Source organism: Moschus berezovskii, chromosome 1 (assembly GCF_049115385.1).
Source record: "Moschus berezovskii isolate FMDL1 chromosome 1, NW_MosBer_1.0, whole genome shotgun sequence".
NCBI classification, from domain to species: Eukaryota; Metazoa; Chordata; class Mammalia; order Artiodactyla; family Moschidae; genus Moschus; species Moschus berezovskii.
The window spans coordinates 2,433,687-2,454,036 of NC_142460.1; the positions used below are offsets into that span (position 1 = coordinate 2,433,687).

Consider the following 20,350-nt stretch of genomic DNA (forward strand, 5'->3'; position numbering starts at 1 on the left):
TCTTTCCCAGCACCAGGGTCTTTTCTAATGAGTTGGCTCTTTGCATCAGATGGCCTAAGTACTGGAGCTTAAGCTTCAGCATCAGTCCTTCCAATGAATATTTTGGATTGACTTCCTTTAGGATTGACTGGTTTCATCTCCTTTCTGTCCAAGGGACTCTCAAGAGTTTTCTCCAACACCACAGCTCAAAAGCATCAATTCTTCCTCACTCAGCCTTCTTTATGGTCCAACTCTCACATCTGTTCATGACTACTAGAAAAATCATAGCTTTGACCATATGGAAATTTGTTGGCAAAGTGGTATCTCTGCTTTTTAATACACTGTCTAGGTTTGTCATAGCTTTTCTTCCAAGGAGCAAGTGTCTTTAATTGCATAGGTGCAGTCATTTTGCAGTGATTTTGGAGCCTGAGACAATAAAATCTGTCACTGTTTCCATTGCTTCCCCATCTATTTGCCATGAAGTGATGGCACTGGGTGCCATGATCTTTGCTTTTTGAATGTTGAATTTTAAGCCAGCTTTTCCACTCTCCTCTTTCACCCTCATCAAGAGGCTCTTTAGTTCTTTTTCAGTTTCTGTCATTAGAGTGGTATCATCTGCATATCTGAGGTTGCTAATTGCTCATGGAGGATTTTTGCTATAAAACAGGGTGGCCAAATTTGCTTTTAGGTGATATGTGAAGAGAGGAACTGATGGTATGATTCTGGAGAGAAGAACCCCAGAGAAGGTTTGATGTGGGGGTTGTAAGTTCATTGTCAGCCTGGTTTTCTGGACTGTGCCAGGGCCTAGACTGTTGGGCAGGGGTCTGGGTGTGGTGTGGGGGGTGTGGGTGGAAAGGAGAAAGGGGAGGGTCAGGCCAGACTCCCCCTGCACTGGGCATGGGAATGGTTGCACATGGCTTTGCTCTTCAAAGTCTGATGAGTGGTGGGTGTGAGGGATGGCATTTGACACACTTCCCAGGGACCTGGTGGCCGCTGAGATTGAGAAGATGTGTACAAGTCTCTAGTGAGCGTGCTCAGATGGGCATCTGTGAATCAGAAAACTGAATCTGGGCAAAAGCACTTGAGTTTTTTAAGACCAAGTCCTTTATTGCTCCTCTAGAACAGTGGTCCCCAACCTTTTGGCACCAGGGACCTATTTCGTGGAAGATAATTTCCCCACGGACCAGGATGGGGGAATGTTTTTGGAATGATTCAAGTGTGCCCTCTGTCTCTATTATTATTACATCAGCTCCACCTTCGATCACCAGGCAGTAGATCCTGGAGGCTGGGGACCCTGGCTGCAGGGCTGAGCCCTGGAGAGTCCCGGTTCCCTTACAGATTAGCTGCTCGGTTGTGAGATTCTCAGAGCCTTCTTTTCCTCTTCTGTCACCTGGAACATTTCCTGCTGACCTGCTCCCCTGAGAAGCTGATTGTGAGGCCTGGCAAGCTGCCAACTAGGATAGCAGGTGGCCCTGTAAAGGCCACTCGAGCGTAAGCCCCCTTTGCCACGAGTGGTATGCCAGGCGGCTCCCAAGGACCGCAGGGCCAGCGCCGCTCACTGCTTGTCTTAGAGCATCCTGACTGCTATACAAAGACCCCGTTCAGTGGCTCATAAACAGCAGACATTTATTTCTCACAGTTCTGGAGGCTGGCCATACAAGACTGTGTGGTTGGTGGTTCTGGAGACTGGATGTCCAAGACTGCGTGGTCAGTGAAGACCCACTTTGGGAGCAGACTCCTGTGTTCTCACGTGGAGGAAGGGGCCTGGGGCTCTTGGGGGTCTCTTTTACAAGGGCGTTGATCCCATTCATGTAGACTCCACCCTCCTGACCCGACCACCTCCTAAATGCCCCATAGGAATTTTAGGGGAACACAGACCATCCCATTCTGGCCCCCCAAAATTATGTCCTTCCCACATGCAAAATATACTCACTCCATCCCAACAGCCCCCAAATCTTAACTCACTCCAGCATCCATTCTAAAGTCTCCTCTAAATCAGATGTGGGGAGACCTGAGATGAATTCACCCTGGGGCATAGTCCTCTCCAGCCGTGAGCCTGGGGAGCCAGACAGTCAGTGGCACTGAGCTCCAGTTCACGTGCTCGACGGACACACAGGGAGGCCAAAGGAACCAAAACGTCAGTGTTGGAGCAGAGAAAGGTTTACCGCAGGGCTGAACAGGACAGATGGGTAGTTTGTGCCCCCCAAATCTGGAACCCATGAAGGGCTTCAGCAAAGCATTTTTAAAATCCAGGCCATTGGGGCAGGGGGACAGTGATCACAGGGTATGTGATCAGCTTATGCGCAGTCTCTGATCTCTCACTGGTTGATGGCAACAGGGCGGGGTCTCAGGGGCTAACAACATCAGTCCTCAGGCTCCAGTAGGCCTGGGGGCTACATGCTTATGATCATCAAGTAATTAGCATCTTCCATTTGGTGGAGGTGGGGCTTTCACGTGTGTAAAACCACTCAGGAAATGTACAATAGAGGATGTGGGCAACACACCTGCCCTGGGAAGGCCCCCTTATAGGGTCCTGCTTGGCTGCAACAAGCTATGCGCTTCCAGAACAGAGTAGAAGGCCAGGCAGAGGGTGGACATTCCCATTCTGAAAGGGGAAGTGGGAAAGAAGCAGGCTGATAGGTCCTAAGTGAGCCCAAAGCCTTAAGGCCCACTGGGGGGATGGTCCTACACTGAGGCTTTGCTGTGCAGAGCCCCCTGCACCCTCTTGGGCTGGCATTGCAGGCCAGGGGCTCTTTCGGTCTGGGACCGCCCCACCCCCACACATTGCTCTCGCCACAGGCTTTGGGCACCTCCATCCTTCAACTCTGACTGGAAGTAGCCATGTGCGATCTCCTGCCCCCAGCCCTGGGTGTGTGCACATCCCGGGTCAGAGACAGCACTGGTCAGAGTGCAGGCACCGTCATACAGGGTCACCCCGTGCCACACCAGGCCACTCCTGGGGCTGCTGAGGAGGCCAAGATGGGAGGGGCGCAGGGCAGCTGGGCCCCCAGGGGAGCATTCTGCCCGGTGTGCCCTTTCCCTCTGGGCCTGAGCTGGGAGGCCTGCCCCCTGAGCCGTGAGATGCCTTGGGACCCATCCTCTCTTGCCATGGAGGCAAGTCGCGGCCTCTGTTGACTCTGTTGAGATGCTCTCTAGTCTCCCTGCTGGATGAAAACGGCCAGCCCACCTCCACCCCAAGCAAGTCCAGCCATACCCTCTGTGTTCTTCCCTGAATAAGCTTTCTCAACCCTTTCCATGTCAATAGGCTGAGCATCTTCCCAACTCTAAGCTGAGTCCTTTGTGATTAGAAGTCCCTCTTTAGGTCATTTCTCTCTTCTTTCATTTTGCTGTAAGTACTCAAGGGAAGCTTTGCTGTACTTTCAACACTTTGCCTACCTGTTTCCTCAGTCAAATTTTATCACTCACAAGTTCTATCTTCCACAAAACACCAGGAAAGAAGCAGTTCACCAAGCTCTTTACCTCTTTACAACACGATTGCCTTTCCTTCAGTTTGCAATAGCATGTTTCCATCTGAGACTCATCAGAGTGGCCTTCACCATCCCTCTTTCTACTAACATCTGCTTGTGACCACTTAGGTTTCTCTAAGGAGGCTGGGGTACTCTCCTGTCCCGAGCTGTCACCACACTTGTTCTGTCTGTCCGCGGGGATGGAGGCTTTTTCTAGCACGCCTCTGAACTCTTCCCCTCTGCACGTTGCTCAGTTCCAAAGCTGCACGTGCATCCGTAGGTGTTTGTAGCATCAGCACCCACTCCTGGAAACAACGTCCTGTGTTGTCGCGGTGCCTGAATGGGAGGGAGGCTTGGCTCCCTTCCTCTCCGCAGGTATGGGCATGTCCGGGAGTGACCCTGGCCTGGGAGCGAGGGGGCAGGAGCTGCCCAGGGGAAGAGTGAGGACACAGAGGCGAGAGGCGGCCTAAGCCCTGTGTCGAGCCAGTGGCTCAACCCCGAGTGCCCAAGTGCCCAGCACTGAGCTGCATGGCCCAGGAGAGGGTGGGCCAGGGAGGCCAGGTGATGGCAGGTGCCTCACTCCCTGACAAATCCCAGCCCCTGCACCAGAGCACAGGGACCACGTGTTGAAGCTCGATGAAAAGTGTTGGGAGGGGGAACTTCCTCCGCTGCCTGCCTTGGGTTCTTATGGCTGGACTAATAATAACAGTAAAACGGACACAAGACTCATTAGCAGGAGAAAAAGAAACTAATTTCACGCACCTGGAGGTCCCATAGGAATGGGACCTAAGAAATGGGCAAAGCAGGCGGCTTTTTTATTGTTTAGAAAAAGAAACAATATGCTAGTGAAGAATTGACAGGGCAGTGAAACTTAAGTTTGGGGTACCCAGTGAGTGAAGGATCTAAAGAGTTTGGGCTTTAGTCAGTGGAAGAAGTCATGAGGTTGGTTTTCACAGGCTTCTTGGCCCCAAGTCTGCATCTCTGGTGATAGGGTCCTTCTGTCTCTGGGTGCAGGGATGCACTTTTCACAGGAGAGGTTTATGCCCTGCTCCCAAGGGAGGGTAAGAGTGGCCCTCTTTCGTTGGTTGTCTCTTAAGGAATTTTTGTTGTTGTTCAGTTGCTAAGTAGTATCCAACTTTGCGGCCCCATAGACTGCAGCACGCCAGGCTTCCCTGTCTTTCACCATCTCCTGGAGTTTGCTTTAGTTCATGTCCATTGAGTCAGTGATGCTATCGAACGTCTCATCCTTAAAATTCATTCAGTTCAGTTGCTCAGTTGTGTCTAACTCTTTACGACCCCATGGACTGCAGCACGCCAGGCTTCCCTGTCCATCACCAACTCCTGGAGCTTGCTCAAACTCATGTCCATTGAGTCAGTGATGTCATCCAACCATCTCATCCTCTGTCAGCCCCTTCTCCTCCTGCCTTCAATCTTTCCCGGCATCAGGGTCTTTTCCAATGAGTCAGTTCTTAAATTTTTAAATTCAAAATAATCAGCATGTCTCCGAGGCACCTGTTGGGGCCACTTATGCCGGGCCCTACAGTGGGCAGGGAAAGGACTCTCAGTAACCATCAGTGGCCGTCTTGTATGGGGGAGCGTGATGTGGCCAGAAAGGGCTTCGGGGTGGGAGAGTGAGGGAGACCGCGTGACCTGTCCTCTGCCCTGTTGATGGCCTTGGAGCAGCCGGTGGCAGTGGGGGCCTCCCTGGGTGACACCTTGGGGGAGATGGGTGATATCATGAGATGTCACCGTGGGCATCATGTCTCCAGGGAAGCTCGTGGGGTCTGCACGTGTTTATTTTCACATTTGTAACCTGAGGGAAGTGGTCAGACTGCCTACCAAGGCCCCAGTGATGGAGACCAGGTCAAGGCAGGGGTTTCAGAAAACAGGGTCCGTTCTACTTGGAGGGGCCGCGTCACAGAGTGCAAGGCTCTGCCACTCCCCAAACCAGCTCTGTGGGCAGTGGGGGCTTTCCTCCTTCTGGGGAAGCAGAAGAAGTGACCCATGTCTGGAAGCAGGAGGCTGGGACCCCATCGTGAGCACTGTGTGTGGAGTTCAGGCAGGTCCTCCCCTGGTCTTGGGCTCCCGGGCATCACCGGGCATACGGGAGCTGTGGGGGTGGGCATGGTGCTCTTTCTCTGGCCCTTCACGGTGACCCAAGAGGATGAATGGGCACCTGGGCCCCGTGGCTGTACACGTGCCTCCAGACTGCCCACACCTGATGAGGCCAGAGCTCGGGCAGTCAGAAAAATGTGCAAACCAGAAGGCAGTGGGGCCCCATGGAGGAAACAGCTGACTCATCCCCCGACTCACCTCAGCAGCCCGGTGGCTGGCTTCTCACCTTGTGTGGTCTTGGGGTGTGGCAGCTTCAAGTGGGATCTCATTCCCTGACAGGGAATTGAACCTGGGCTGTGACGATGAGTGCACTGAATCCTAACCACTAGACCACCAGGGACCAGTGGGTAGAGCCAGTGACTAGTGGCTCCGTTCTCGACTATTTTGAAGAAAGAAATCAGCAAAGAGATGAAAAGCGGTGAGGCAAGTAAAGTGAGTGTTAAGAACAGGACACTTGCAAATAGACACATGGTGTCACGGAATTGTGTGAGCGGGGGCAGCTTAGATCGCTTATATGGGGCTGTTTGCTGGGTCTTTGTTTTCCTCTGGCAAATTATCCTACTTTCTGCCCGTATCTGGGCTGACTCAGGGCCCTCCCCTATGTGCATGTGCCTCTTCTAGCCAAGACGGATTCCAGCACGAGGGTCTCTGAGAGGTTGACAGGACGTATTATGGGCTAGTGCTCTTTCCTTTTGGTCCACCGAACGTTTCTGTGCTTGTGCAGAGGGGTGTGTGGAGGAGTCTCCTTGACCTCAAGGATGAAAACCGTGGTTGTCTTGTTTTTATTCCATCAGAGCTTAGCTCCTCTCTGCTCCTGCCAAGGTAACTTTTCCTTGACATGTTAGAAGGAGAATTTCCTCAGAATGTCTAATTGCTCACCTTGGGGCCCACCCACCTCCTACCTCACTTCCAGGGCCCCTGGCTTCAAAAGCCAGAGAGAAGCTTGTTTTGAGGTAGCAGGACCAAGCCCGTTCTGTGGAGCCTGAGCCGGGCATCAGGATGGAGTCACTGGTGAAGAGGCGTCGGGATCAGGCCAGCTCCAGGGAGGAAGACAGCTTTGGGGTGCAGCCCAGGAGGGTGGCCGACCTGGCCATGGTCCCCAACCTCCAGCAGAGAAGCACCAGCCTCTGCAGGAGCAGGAAGTCGCAGTACCTCTTCAGCAACTGTGAAAAGGTGGGTCTGGGGTCACTGGGTCCGCCAGGGCCCTGGTGGGGCCCAGAGACCACCTAGTTTTGCTGGGGACCACAATCCAGCAGAGGGGACTTGGAGAGAGCACTGGGGGCACGGGTCCGTGCCCTGGGTTGGTTCCTGCCCTGGTCCCAGTTGGGAAAGTGCTGGGTAAGCCCCTACACCCACCCACCTCATTGTGCAATGACTGCATCCTTTACCCAACAAGGAAGTCCTGGGCACCAGCTGAGGCCAGGGTTGACTGCACAGAAAGCCCCAGGCAGGCTTGTGTTGGGGACATTTGAATGTCACACCACTGGTTGGGTGTGAAGACGGGGTCTCACGTCTCAGCTTGGTCCCACGGATGTGGGCGGCTGTCCTGATACTCATGGTCACCTTTGCACCACACTGCTGTTCCTGAGGAAGGCAGCGCTGACCTACAAACTGTAAAGGGCTGTGGAATCTCAGGGGCCCGGGAGGAGCGGCTCCCCAGGTTCCCTCCTCCCTCTGGGGTCTGCACCTGAGGGCCTCCGGCAGGTGGTGGGGGAGGGCTCGGTGTCCCGTCTCTGAAGGAAGACCCTGAAGGGTGTCAGGGCACACGGGTGGGCCTGAATGAGGTGTGGGATGTGGTCTTTGGAATGGCACTGATCTAACTGCCTGAGAATCTCTCAGTGACCTTTTTACCCTCAGAAAGGAAACCTGAGTTCATGGATTCCCGACAACATCAAGAAGAAAGAATGCATGTACTTTGTGGAAAGCTCCAAACTATCTGACGCTGGGTGAGTGGCTTGTTCTGTTCCCATTGGTGGTTCAGACAGTACAGAATCTGCCTGCAATGCAGGATACCTCGGTTTGATCCCTGGGTTGGGAAGATCCCCTGGAGAAGGGAGTGGCAACCCACTCCAGTATTCTGGCCTGGAGAATTCCATGGACAGAGGAGCCTGGTGGGCTATGGTCCATGGGGTCACAGAGTCAGACATGACTGACTGACTAACACATTTCTTTCCCTGTTCCCACATGGAGTAGCTAACCAGGGCAGGGCTGACCGGGCCTCAGCAGGGGACAGTTCCAGTGTATATACCAGCCTGGAGTGCTCGGAGCATTCCCCTCCAGATACACCCTAGTCCTTGCTCTACAGGAAACGGGCCTCACTCTTTATTACTTCTGCTCCTTTGTCACCTGGTGATGCCGCCTCCACCATGGAGCCCTCCTTGACCACACCCAGAATGTAACCCCTCCCTCCACCATACTCTGTATTTGTCTTTTCTGCTGGTTGCCGGCAGCACTGCTATTGTATGGCTTTGTGGTTTTCTTGGACGAGTTCTGAGCTCTGACCGTGGCTGAGTCACTTTATTACTTCCCCACTGGACAGATAGCCAGCGTCCAGCTCAGACTGTGAACAATACACGGGGCGGGGGGGCATGCCGTGCCTGGGTGATGGAAGAGGATGGTAATCTGGAGGGAGGTGCATGATCACCAACGACGATGCTGTTCCTCCTGGGACGTGCCCGGGATGTTGTCACAAAAAGTGCCCCATTTGGGGGTTCACGCTCCAGCTTGGCTCCTCTTCAGACGACAGCCCTCCTTCCTTCTCGGAGGCCATGGGGGACCCCTGCGTCAGAGAAGTTTGTCATCATGATCCAGCTGACGGCCTCAAGGTTTTATTCAGTAGTGATCAGAGTTCAAGTTTAGGCCGATTGCTCTGACCATGTGCAGAGGGCTTTGCACTGAGGTCTCCGGTTTTAGTTTTTAAAGTAGGCTTACAACAGTAGCCTCAGAGGAGACTTGTGGTCCCCAGGTTTCCTTGCAGGAGTCATTGGCTCCAAAACCCTTTGAAGGTTATTGCGGAGCCCAGGTCTGGTCAGTAGAGGTTCAAGAGGTGCCATCTGTCCAACCTCGGCCCCTCCTGTCCTCTGAATTCTGAACAAATAGAAACATCCACAGCGGTCAGTGAGGGTTGGGGTACAGTTTGTATCTGAGAGAGAAATGGGGCTCCTTCCTTGTTCAGTGTTTCTGTCCCTCTTTGAAGGAATGGCACTCAGGATATATTTGGCTCTGAAACTTCTGAAGCACCTTTCTTGGTACCAGGCCCCATGCGAGGAGTAGATATGGGGGCTGTGTGGGGGTGGTGGGCGGGCTGTTATTTGAGTGTGTGTAACTCCCTGTGGCAGCTTCTTCCTCATATGTCCCGAGGTGCTGGGGAGGGGAGGGGAAAGGGGGCGGAGCCCCACTTACCCACATGGGCCAAGAGTGCTGTGAAAATTCTCTGATTATTCAGCTTCTGGGTCAACAATCTGTAGTTTCCTGCTCTGTGTCAAGCTTGGGAACACTATCCATTGAAGATCTAATCTCATTGGGGGATGGTTGAAAGAGAGGAGGGAAGGGTGTGGTCTATTCTAGGTTGTTACAATTTATGAGAAAGTTTGGGGTGGCCTTGGGCAAGGACACAGGACAGCGTACTTGTCCTGGCGGCCCCCTTCCCCACCTTGGACCCAGCTTTCTCCTCCCTTAATGGAGGTGCTCACGGGTGGTGCTCAGGGGAGCCCTACTGGTCCAAAAGTGATTTGAGTCCCTTAAGGGGTCCTAAGAGCTTCCCAGGTGGCGGTAGTGGTAAAGAACCAATTTGCCAGTGCAGGAGACATAAGAGATGCAGTTTCGATCCCTGCGTTGGGAAGATTCCCTGGAGGAGGCTATGGCAACCCACTCCAGTACTCTTGCCTGGAGAATTCCATGGGCAGAGGAACCTGGCGGGCTATGCTCTGTAAGGTCGTAAGGAGTTGCACACAACTGAAGCGATTTAGCACGCCTGCACACAAGGAGTCATAGAAGAAGGTGGGCTTGGAGTTCCTAATGGCTGGGCCGGTGCTCCCTGACCTGAGGAGGCCCCGGCCTGAGCAGTGGGACAGGGGTACTGAACCCAGGAGATCGGGAGACAGAGCACAGGGAGGGCCTTGGCCTCTTGATCCAGCCTTGGTCCTCTGCACGGTTAGTTAACCTGCACAGATTTTATAAGTTATCTTCCAGCTAGAACCTTATTTGGCCCTCACAAATTCTGCAGGTTAGGGGTCAGAGAATGTATTTTTTTCCTCCATTTAATGATAGAGAATTTGAGAGTCACAGCCCCTAAGGCCACATTCCGTAAGCTACAGGGAAACCCATTTTCTCTCTCTAGGTCCAGTCGTGTTTTCCCCTGGTGTCGTTGGGCTCAGGTCTCACCTGGTGTCAGATTTTTTGATTTGGTCTCATCTGTATCTTGTCTTCTAGGTCACCTGTTACTAGCTAAAGTAGGACTCTGAAAAAAAGGTGTAAATTTCCAGTTTAACAAGCTATGAAGAACATGGTTGCTGTCTCCTCTCTCTCCTCCCAAGAACGGCATTAAAGGAGTAAAATGATTTCAACCCACCAAGACAAAGGAGGCAAGGGAGGAGGTGGCAGTTGAAAAGAGGCGATGGGGTGTTCTCTTTGGGGGGCCACGTGCATCCCTCTAGCCCCAGATCTAGACGTTTCTGCTTTGAGCCTGCACCGTGTGCTTTTTTGACCTTTTTATTTTGAAATAACTATAGATATATAAGAAATTGTAAAGACACTGCAGATGGACCCCATGGTGCCACCAGTGGTCACTTCTAGCCCTGGCAATCACTCATCTGGTCTTCATTCCTGCAATTGTTTCAGTTGCTGAAGGTCATCACCTTCAGGAGGTGATGTGTCAAGCCTAGCTTTTTTCACCCAGTGGAATGCCTTTGTGATGCATTCGAGTTGTGTGTGTTGGTCCTAGGCTCCTGTTTGCTGCAGAGGAGCCAACTAGCTTAGATCACAGTATTTGTAGTGAGGTTTCTGTAGATGACAGATAATTGGATCTTATTATTTTTTATCCACTTTGCCAATCTCTGGGGCTTCCCTGGTGGCTCAGTGGTAAAGAATCTCCCTGCAATGCAAGAGACACAAGAGACATGGGTTTGATCTCCGGGTCAGGAAGATCCCCTGGAGGAGGAAATGACAACCCACTCCAGTATTCTTGCCTGGAGAATGGACAGAGGAGCCTGGTGGGTTATAGTCCATGAGGGTGCAAAGAGTTGGACACAACTGAGTGACCAACACTTTCACTTTCATTGGTATATGAGGACTTAAGTTTGCCATTGTATTTTTTTGTTTGTTTATATTTCTCTATTTTTCTTTTCCTGCCTTTGTGTGCGTTACTTGAACTTTTCTTAGAGTTCCATTTGATTTATCTATGCTATTTTTGCCTGTATGTATTTTATAGCTTTTTAATGGTTGTTCCAGGTACTACATTATATATATTTAACTTATCACATATTGCTGATATCTGTGTGTATTGGGAACTCATCCTAGTCTCCCGGTGTTGACATTCACCAGTTTGTGGGAAATGTAGAAACATTCCCACCTTTTACAGTGCTTTGCCCTTCCCCATTTATAACTGTTTACAAAATTTCCTCCACATACATATTAGGTCATGGTGCAATTTTGCTTCAACCGTCAAACGTACTTCAGAAAATTCAAGAGGAGGAAAATGTGCTTATACACCCACCCATACTTTTACTCTTTCCCTTCTTCTTTCTTTGTTTTCAACAAGTTATTGACCGGAGACAGAGCAATACATCCTAACACGTCTTTCCTCGCCTGAACACTGTTGACTAGAGATGTTTCAATATTCACTTACAGAATAAATAGCTGGCTGTAGGTGTTAGTGTCTACAAAAATCCCCTTCTTGACAACATACTGATATTCCAGAATTCCTCCTTTTATCTTTTTCTGTTTAGAGAATTTCCTCTAGCCATCCTCTTTAGGGAAGTTTGGTTGGTAAAATCCTCTGCTTGACAACATGCTGCTGCTGCTGCTAAGTCGCTTCAGTCGTGTCCGACTCTGTGCGACCCCATAGATGGCGGCCCACCAGGCTCCCCCGTCCCTGGGATTCTCCAGACAAGAACACTGGAGTGGGTTGCCATTTCCTTTTCCAATGCATGAAAGTGAAAAGTGAAAGTGAAGTTGCTCAGTCATGTCTGACTCTTCGTGACCGCATGGACTGCAGCCTACCAGGCTCCTCCGTCCATGGGATTTTCCAGGCAAGAGGACTGGAGTGGGGTGCCATTGCCTTCTCCGTGACAACGTGCTGATATTCCAGAATTCCTCCTTTTATCATTTTCTTTCTGTTTAGAGAATTTCCTCTAGCCATCCTCTTTGGGGAAGTTTGGTTGGTGAAATCCCCTGCTTGACAACATGCTAATATTCCAGAATTCCTCCTTTTGTCATTTTCTTTCTGTTTAGAGAACTTGTTCCAGCCGTCTTCTTTGGGGAAGTTTGTTTGTTGGCCAGTTCCCTGGTGTTCTTTCATCTGAGAGTGTCTTGGCGTCCCTTTCATGTGGAATGATATTTTTGCTGGATGCAGAATGTTGGGTTGGTAGTTTTAATCTTTACAAAAATTTTGTGTGGATTCTTCCTGGCACTGATTTCTGGCTTCTGATTCAAAATCGGTTGTGCAGTTATTTTCCTCCAACAGGTAAGGTATCATTTCTGACTTGCAAGATTTTTGTTGTTAGATTTAAGAAGTTTGACGATTATGTGTCCCCACTGACTCCGTGGCTGGGGTGCCAGTCATTACCCCACTGGGCCTCCTTTATCCCTGCCGAGGAGAGGAGCAGGCACCAGTTGCCCCTGGTGACCCTGTGGCCTTTGCAGGAAGGTGGTGTGCGAGTGCGGCTACCCACGTGAGAAGCACCTGGAGGAAGCCACATGGCCCCACACCTTCCAGGGCCAGGAGTGGGACCCGAAAAAGCATGTCAGGGAGATGCCAACAGACGCCTTCGGTGACATCGTCTTCACGGGCTTGGGCCACAAAGTGGGAAAGGTTGGTCTCCACGACTCCATTTCTCTTACTGTGGACCAGAGCCCACCTTAGGTGACTGCGGTGGCCGGGCCTCCCTAGGGAGGGAGTGGGAGGCTGCAGAACCCACCTGCCCAGTGCTGGGGGTGGGGTGGAGGGCTCTGCGTGGCAAATAGAGCTACATGGTGCCCTCAGGGCATTTTTTGCCAGGGCTCCAGGAGAGGTGTAGGTGGAGCACAGGAGCAAGTTCAGGGGGTGGCCTGAATGGCTTTTGTCACTGCCAGGAGGGAGCAGGGGAGCACATGGCACACAGGCGGGGGTGATGGGCAGTGGGGAAGCCTTGGGGACGGCAGGGAGAGCCAGTAGCAGAGGTGAGAGTCCTGCAGGGGGTGGAGCAGGTGGGTCAGGGCCCCAGGCCTGCCTGGGAGCATGGAGGTGGGGGTGGGGACAGTGGGGGCCAAGACCTGGCCGGCATCTCTGTCCGGTGCTGTGAATCTCAGGGTGGTCACTGGACCAGCAGTGTTGCCAAGCAGACTCGGGCCCCACCCCCACCCTGTTGAATCAGAGTCCCAGCCCCCTGACTTTAACCCACCTTCTGGAGGGTTCTATGCCTAGAGAATCCCATGGACGGAGGAGCCTGGTAGGCGACAGTCCATGGGGTTGCAGAGTCGGACACGACTGAGCAACTTCACTTTCACTTTGGTGGGTTCTATGGCAGCTCTTGGGCAGCTCTGCCCTGAGGGGTCTGCTGGAGTCACTGGTTTCTGTGCTGCAGCTCTGGGGCCCCCAGTCTCTTACTGGCTGGGTGTGACCCTCCTCCTCGATTTCTCAGAGTCGCTGCCCACTTGGCCAAAGAGGCCAAACAAAGCTTGTTGAACGAGGTGAACCTGGCCCCAGAGCCGCCTTCCTTAGCTCCACCTCCAAACCCTGCTCCGCCATGAGCTGCTGTTGGCGCATCACCATGTTGCCTCATGGGGAGACTGGAGTCATGCCGTGGGGCTCAGGCTGGGCGCCCTCAACAGAGAGACCCTGGGGCTGGGTCCCCCGGCGGCCCCTCTCCTCAGCCCTTGCCTCCCCTTCCTCTCAAGCCGTGACCTGCTTGGAAGCAGCCACTTTTGCTTCATCTGGACCCAGTGTGAGCATCCACCTGCCTGCCTGGGGCTGTCAGGCATGGCTAGGGCAGGATGGCCAGGCCCTGGGGCCTAGGTTGGCCACCCACTGAACCCCGGGGTCTTCTGACCTCCCTGCAGTACGTCCGCCTCTCCCAGGACACTCCCTCCAGCCTGATTTACCAGCTCATGACGCAGCAGTGGGGCCTGGATGCTCCCAACCTGCTCATCTCCGTGACCGGCGGGGCCAAGGACTTCAACATGAAGCCCAGGCTGAAGAGCGTTTTCCGAAGAGGACTCGTCAAGGTGGCCCAGACCTCAGGTAGAGCAGGGACAGAGGGACCAAGGCCCAGACCACGGGTGGTGCTCAGGCCTGGGAATGCTGGGCAGGCGGGAGGACCCCTGGAAGGCAGAGTCAGGGCCTCGGACTGGCCAGCCCTTGTGGGTCACCGAGTTGGGGCCAGGCCCGGGCCAGGTGGGGAGTGTCTGATCAGACTCACCCACTTCCTGCTGCTGTACCTGGTTTGCTCACGGTGTAGACACAGCTCTGGTTGGCTCCCCACTGATGATGCTTCGAAACAGAAGCATTTAGAGGAAGTTCTGAGATGCCATGTTCCTAAGAGCAGGACAGAGGAAGGCAATGGGGAGGTGCGGGAGAGGGCAGGGCCTACAGTCAGAGACGGGGTCACCTTCCTGCCCCCACCTAACTGAACATCATGGGCCATCACGGGTCCTGACTGCCACAGGAAGACCTGATCGTGGTGGGGCTCACACCTGACAATTAGTTTGAAAGCCCTGGAGCAGAGAGTCTGCACAGCATCAGGTGTCCCTCTGCTCCTCCCCAGGGGCCTGGGTCATCACCGGGGGATCCCACACTGGCGTGATGAAGCAGGTGGGCGAGGCGGTGCGGGACTTCAGCCTGAGTGGCAGCTTCTGCGAAGGGGAAGTGGTCACCATCGGGATCGCCACGTGGGGCGCCCTGCACAACCGGGAGAGCCTGATCCACCCCATGGTGAGCTGGAGGCTGCTTCTGGGCGGGTCGGAGCACAGCAGGGAGGTGGTGGGGTAGGGTCTTAGCCAGTGCTCAGTGAACAGGCCACCCCTTGGACACCAGGGTAAGTGCAGTGTCATGGGAAGTGGCTGGATAGGGATATGGGAGACCCAGGCTCAAATCCCCCCTAACCCCCCAGAACCTGGTGGCCCCAGGAGAGTAAGCACCTTGCCTGGACTCTGGTTTCCTCCCTGGAGATCATAGGTTGGGTCCACATAAGAGTTGCCAGAGCTGCCGCTGGTCTGGGGGCCCTCCTAATACCACTCTGATGAGAAATGGACTTTGCGAAGGTGTAGCTTGGCTGGGGGGGAAAAGGCAATGGCACCCCACTCCAGTCCTCTTGCCTGGAAAATCCCATGGACAGAGGAGCCTGGTAGGCTGCAGTCTATGGGGTTGCGAAGAGTTGGACACGACTGAAGCAACTTAGCAGCAGCAGCAGCTTGGCTGGGAGCATACAGCCTACCAGCATCTGGGTTTTCAGATCCCAGAGCCTGGCCTTTTATCGCAGGGCTCAATGGTTCCCTGATTCCCCTCTCATGAGCTTCTCTTCTGAGCTTGAAGACAGAGCCTTCTTGCATCCATTTACCTGGGCGCAGGCCTGAGAAACAGTTGCTTAAATGTGGGGATGAGAGTTGGGAAAGAGAACTGATTCATCCAATAAGACTTTTTGAGGACACGGCAGATTTGGCATAATGAGCACATGGAGGTTTGGAGGGAAACACTGGCCCCAAAATAAACTTCTTGACACACCGAAGAGGTGTGGAGACAACTGTCCCATGAGGCGTGACTGGTGAGGGAGGCTCCAGCCTTCCTGGGGCGGGGGAGGCGTGCGTTCACTTCCCGGGGAGCGCGTCCTCTGCAAAGTCACTCCTTGTGTCAGTCACAGACGCTGGTCACCAGGCAGCCGGCCCCTCGGCTCCTGTCCTTCCGTGTCCACGTCACAGGTGTGCTCAGTGGACCGGACGGGCTCTGTCTTGAATGTCGTTACGCAGAGTGGAAATTTGAGGCGGAGAGATACTGGTCGACTTCCAACATCATGCTTCAGTTTTCTCCCCATCTTGAGTTCAGAGGACTTCCCGCGGCACCACCTGCCCTCCTCTGTGGCATCCAGGGGCCGTGTGCATGGGTCCATAGCAACCTCTCCTGGACCTGTGTCCCAAGTGACCACAGAACTGGTGGTTTAAAGCAACCGAAGTGTGCTCTTTCACATTCCTGAACACCGGAAGTCAGAGACCAGTACCACTTGGCCAGAATTGAGACATGGGCAGGGCCAGACTCCCTCCAGAGCTTGCCCAGGAGAAGCTGAACTCCCTGCCTCCTCCGGCTCTGGCGGATGCCCCTCTCTTGGCTTGTGCCCGCATCGCTGCAGTCCCTGCTCTTGGTCACGTGACCTCCTCCTCGTCTAGGGACACTTGTCATGGCATTTAGGACCCACCTGGATGCTCTGTGCTAAGATCCTTAGCTTCATCACATGACCAAAGACCGTGTTTCCAGATGACAGAACATTCACAGCCTCCAGTTTTAGGACCTGATATGGTAGGCTGCAGTCCGTGGGGTCGCTAAGGGTCGGACACGACTGAGCGACTTCACTTTTCACTTTCACACATTGGAGAAGGAAATGGCAACCCACTCCAGTGTTCTTGCCTGGAGAATCCCAGGGACAGGGGAGCCTGATGGGCTGCCGTCTATGGGGTCACACAGAGTCGGACACGACTGATGTGACTTAGCAGCAGCAGCAGCATCTTGGTGGGGAGTATCACTTATCCCGCCTGCTAGAGCACCCATTCCTGGCATGAAAGCTGTAGAGCTGTCTGTCTGTCCTGCCCACCTCTCTCCATCCCCAGGGCGGCTTCCCTGCCGAGTACATCATGGATGAGGAAGGCCAAGGGCACCTGACCTGCCTGGACAGCAACCACTCCCACTTCATCCTTGTGGACGACGGGACCCATGGCCACTATGGTGTTGAGATTCCCCTGAGGACGAAGCTGGAGAAGTTCATATCGCAGCAGACCAAGGAGAGGGGAGGTGAGCAGGAGCCGCTTTCCAGGGCACTTGGAGGAGAGGAGAGTGGGCTGGTCCAGGGGTCTGGGGCTCAGCTGGCTGTGGCCAGGATATTTGGTGGGTGGGGTGCTGGGGCGGCCATCAGAACATGCCTGGACATCTGTATACTTGGTCGGGGGGTCATCGTCTCATGACCCTTTAACAGCAGAAGGAAAAGCCAGGCAGGCACTCAGGATGCAGAGCACCCTGTGGTCCCTTCACTATGCACACATCTCAGCCCGGAAACCAGAGCGTGGAGTCAAAGCTCAGGCTTTGACCTCATTTCCCCTGTGGCTGGGGTGGGATGGACCCCAGGGCGCTGGGAGGTCTAACACACAGGGCTCTGCACATGTTTTGCTGGTTGGTTGGACACCTTTGAGCTGAGGTTTTCAAGTTCCGCTGCACATTGGGGTTCCCAGAGTGTGGTTAGGCTGCAGCTGACAGGGGTGGGGAGGGCCCCAGGGGATGCCCAGAGCCCATGATCCCGAACTGTGCTCCCTGCTTCGTCCTAGGTGTGGCTATCAAAATCCCGATCGTCTGTGTGGTGCTGGAAGGGGGCCCCGGCACACTGAACGTGAGTCCTGCTGGGGATGGGCCTCTTGGGTCAAGTTCTGTGGTGGGTGAGTAACTGCCCAGAGTGCTGTGGCCTGCCTCCCAGGGAGGCTGTCGGCAAGAGGGGGCAGAGAGCCTGTCCACTGATGGAGTCTCTCTGGGTGGGTGGGTCAGAGCCCCCTGAGAGGCCCTGCCACAGGAGGGTCAACCCTGGGGCTTGACCAGCACAGAGCAAAGAGGGGTTCCAGAGGGACTGCAGCCCTCGCCTGCAGGCCCCCCGGACAGCCTGTGGGGGGCTTCTATAGCTCTGCACTCAGGCTCCCAAGAAGGGTCCTCAAAGTACAGCCCTCGGCACCCCCCACCCCCAGCTCCTTTACATTCAGCAGCTGAATGTAAAGTAGGCCATGGAGCTTCATGCAGAACCGCTGTCCGGCAGGAAGTGTGCCTGCCTCATGGAACTCGGGCCAAACTGACCTCTGCCGTAGGACTGTAGGATGATTGCACTTGCAGGATTGCCATGGAGAAGCTGAACTCCCTGCCTCCTCCAGCTCTGGTGGATGCCACTTTCTTGGCTTGTGCCCGCATCGCTCCAGTCTCTGCTCTTGGTCACATGACGGCAGCCGTGGGTCCCGTCATCCACAAGGATGAAGTGGGAGTGGTTGCTGTCCAGGCAGGTCAGGTGCCCTTGGCCTTCCTCATCCATGATGTACTCGGCAGGGAAACCGCCCTGGGGATGGAGAGAGGTGGGCAAGACAGACAGACAGCTCTACAGCTTTCACGCCAGGAATGGGTGCTCTAGCAGGCGGGATAAGTGATACTCCCCGCCAAGATATCAGGTCCTAAAACCTGGAGGCTGTGAATGTTCTGTCATCTGGAAACACGGTCTTTGGTCATGTGATGAAGCTAAGGATCTTAGTACAGAGCATCCAGATGGGTCCTAAATGCCATGACAAGTGTCCCTAGACGAGGAGGAGGTCACGTGACCAAGAGCAGGGACTGCAGCGATGCGGGCACAAGCCAAGAGAGGGGCATCCACCAGAGCCGGAGGAGGCAGGGAGTTCAGCTTCTCCTGGGCAACCTCTGGAGGTAGCCTGGCCCTGCCCACATCTTGATTTGGGGCAGAGCGTGACGTTCTGTTTATGTTTAGTAACCTCAGGGGGTCAGCACAGGTCCTGGGGTGCCTCGGGGGGCAGGATGTGTCCGATCCCCCCCACTCCCTCTGAGGCTCTCCCGCAGCGGTGCCCAGAGCAGGCCATCCTTCCTGCTGTGGCGCCCACTCCTCACGGTGCTCTTACCCTGGTCTCTGGGGGTCTCCGTCCACGTCCTTGTCTCACCCTGGGTCTCAAGGAGGGTGTGGAACTCTGGCCCAGGCAGTGCCCCCTTCTTTCTGGGGACGGCTCTCGTGTTCGCACATTAAGGGGTGGAAACGTCCCAATCTTTCATGACAGTGGTGTCAAGTGAAAGGCCTGAGAGAGGCGGCGTGTCGGCTGTGTACCCCGTGTAATCAGGATCAGCCCCGTCCCCTCTGAGCAGAGGAACGCACCAAGTAAATGTCTTCAGTAAACTTCCCAGCAGGGCTTTCCTGGTGACTCAGTGGTAAAGACTCCCCCTGCCAATGCAGGAGACGCAGGTTCGATCCCTGGGTCGGAAGACCCCCTAGAGAAGGAAACGGCAACCCACTCCAGTATTCTTGCCTGGAGAATCCCACGGACAGAGGAGCCTGGCGGGCTACAGTCCGCGGGGTCACAAAGAACCGACCATGGCTGGGCGCCTAACAGCAAGAACAAGCCTTCACAGCAGCCGGACCGCAGGGCTCTCGGAGAGCCCAGTTTTAGGAGGCGTGGGTGTGGCTGGGCTCATGCTGGCCCCTGTGTTGCAGACCATCTACAACGCTATCACCAACGGCACCCCCTGCGTGGTTGTGGAGGGCTCGGGCCGCGTGGCTGACGTCATCGCGCAGGTAGCCGGCCTGCCCATCTCTGAGATCACGATCTCCCTGATTCAGCAGAAGCTGAGCATGTTCTTCCAGGGGATGTTTGAGACCTTCACCGAAAGTAGGATCGTGGAGTGGACCAAAAAGGTGAGGCTGACGGGTGCGTCAGTCACCAGGTGTGAACCTGCAGCCCATAGGTTAGATGCTGTCAGCCTGGCCAGAGGGACCAGGACACGCATAACCAAGACTCAGAGGCCCTGGCCGACCTGGGCTGGGCACGGGAGCCGTCTACAGGGTTGAGGGCTGTGAGCTGGGCAGGCAGGGAGCTGTCGGCTGAGGCAGCAGGCTGCCCTGCAAGGGAGGTTGTGCTGGGCCTCCGCCTGCAGAACTCCAGGCAGGCGGGTAACACAGGGCACGAGGCACGGCCATCCTGGAAGGGGGACTCTGTGCACTGGGTGGGCATGAGGCTGGTGCTGAGGCCCTGGGGGTGGCAGAGGGGTGGGGAGCCCAGATGCAGGCTGCTGGGGTGCTGCAAGTGACGGCAGTGGGTAGCAGGGTCCATCTTCTGGGGTTGTCAAGGTGGGGAGACATGTAGATGTATCAGATGGGGGCCCCCGAGTGGCTCTGGGAACCATGTGGTGATCTGCGGGTTGTTTCACATGCACCCCCAGATAGAGGCATCCGTGGCCCGGCCCATCCTAGGACCAGCATTCCAGAGGGAACCCCATCTCCAGTGGTTTTGGAGACTCGAGTCCTGGGAGGGAGCTAGTTCCACCCAAAGAGGGGACCACCACTCCCCTATGGGAGGAGATGCTGAGTGGAAGCACAGGGAGCTGGGGACACGACCCTGTGGCTGCACGTCCGGGACCGATCATTCAAAGAGGACTCAGCCTTGCTTTGCATGCCTGCCTGTCCTCTCTCCTTGCTCTGGGACCGTTTTAGGTTCTTGGGAAAGAGCACAGGTTGTGGAGGGTTTCTGTTTACCTTCACCCAGCTCCCTGCAGTCAGTACCCTACGCGAAGCCAGCCCAGGTGCCAGAACCGCACCGTCAGCTCTGGTTCATCACAGTCGGCCAGACTCGGGCTGTCCAGATGGCGG

At 54.6% G+C, this 20,350-nt stretch overlaps 1 protein-coding gene across 4 annotated transcripts in view; it reads left to right on the forward strand.

The window, feature by feature from the left end:
- TRPM2 (transient receptor potential cation channel subfamily M member 2) overlaps positions 1-20,350 on the forward strand; it is a 54,222-nt gene that overhangs the window by 1,621 nt on the left and 32,251 nt on the right. For 3 of the 4 annotated variants that reach the window (XM_088834777.1, XM_088834781.1, XM_055414932.2), the window contains 8 exons: positions 6,475-6,734; positions 7,419-7,507; positions 12,423-12,591; positions 13,818-13,998; positions 14,522-14,688; positions 16,572-16,752; positions 17,280-17,341; positions 19,199-19,399. In XM_088834777.1, the coding sequence (XP_088690903.1) occupies positions 6,561-6,734; positions 7,419-7,507; positions 12,423-12,591; positions 13,818-13,998; positions 14,522-14,688; positions 16,572-16,752; positions 17,280-17,341; positions 19,199-19,399 (1,224 nt within the window). In that variant the 5' untranslated portion in view covers positions 6,475-6,560. Of the gene's footprint in view, positions 1-5,064; positions 5,994-6,474; positions 6,735-7,418; positions 7,508-12,422; positions 12,592-13,817; positions 13,999-14,521; positions 14,689-16,571; positions 16,753-17,279; positions 17,342-19,198; positions 19,400-20,350 lie in introns of those variants that run through there. The other variant, XM_088834782.1, reaches the window with a different exon arrangement.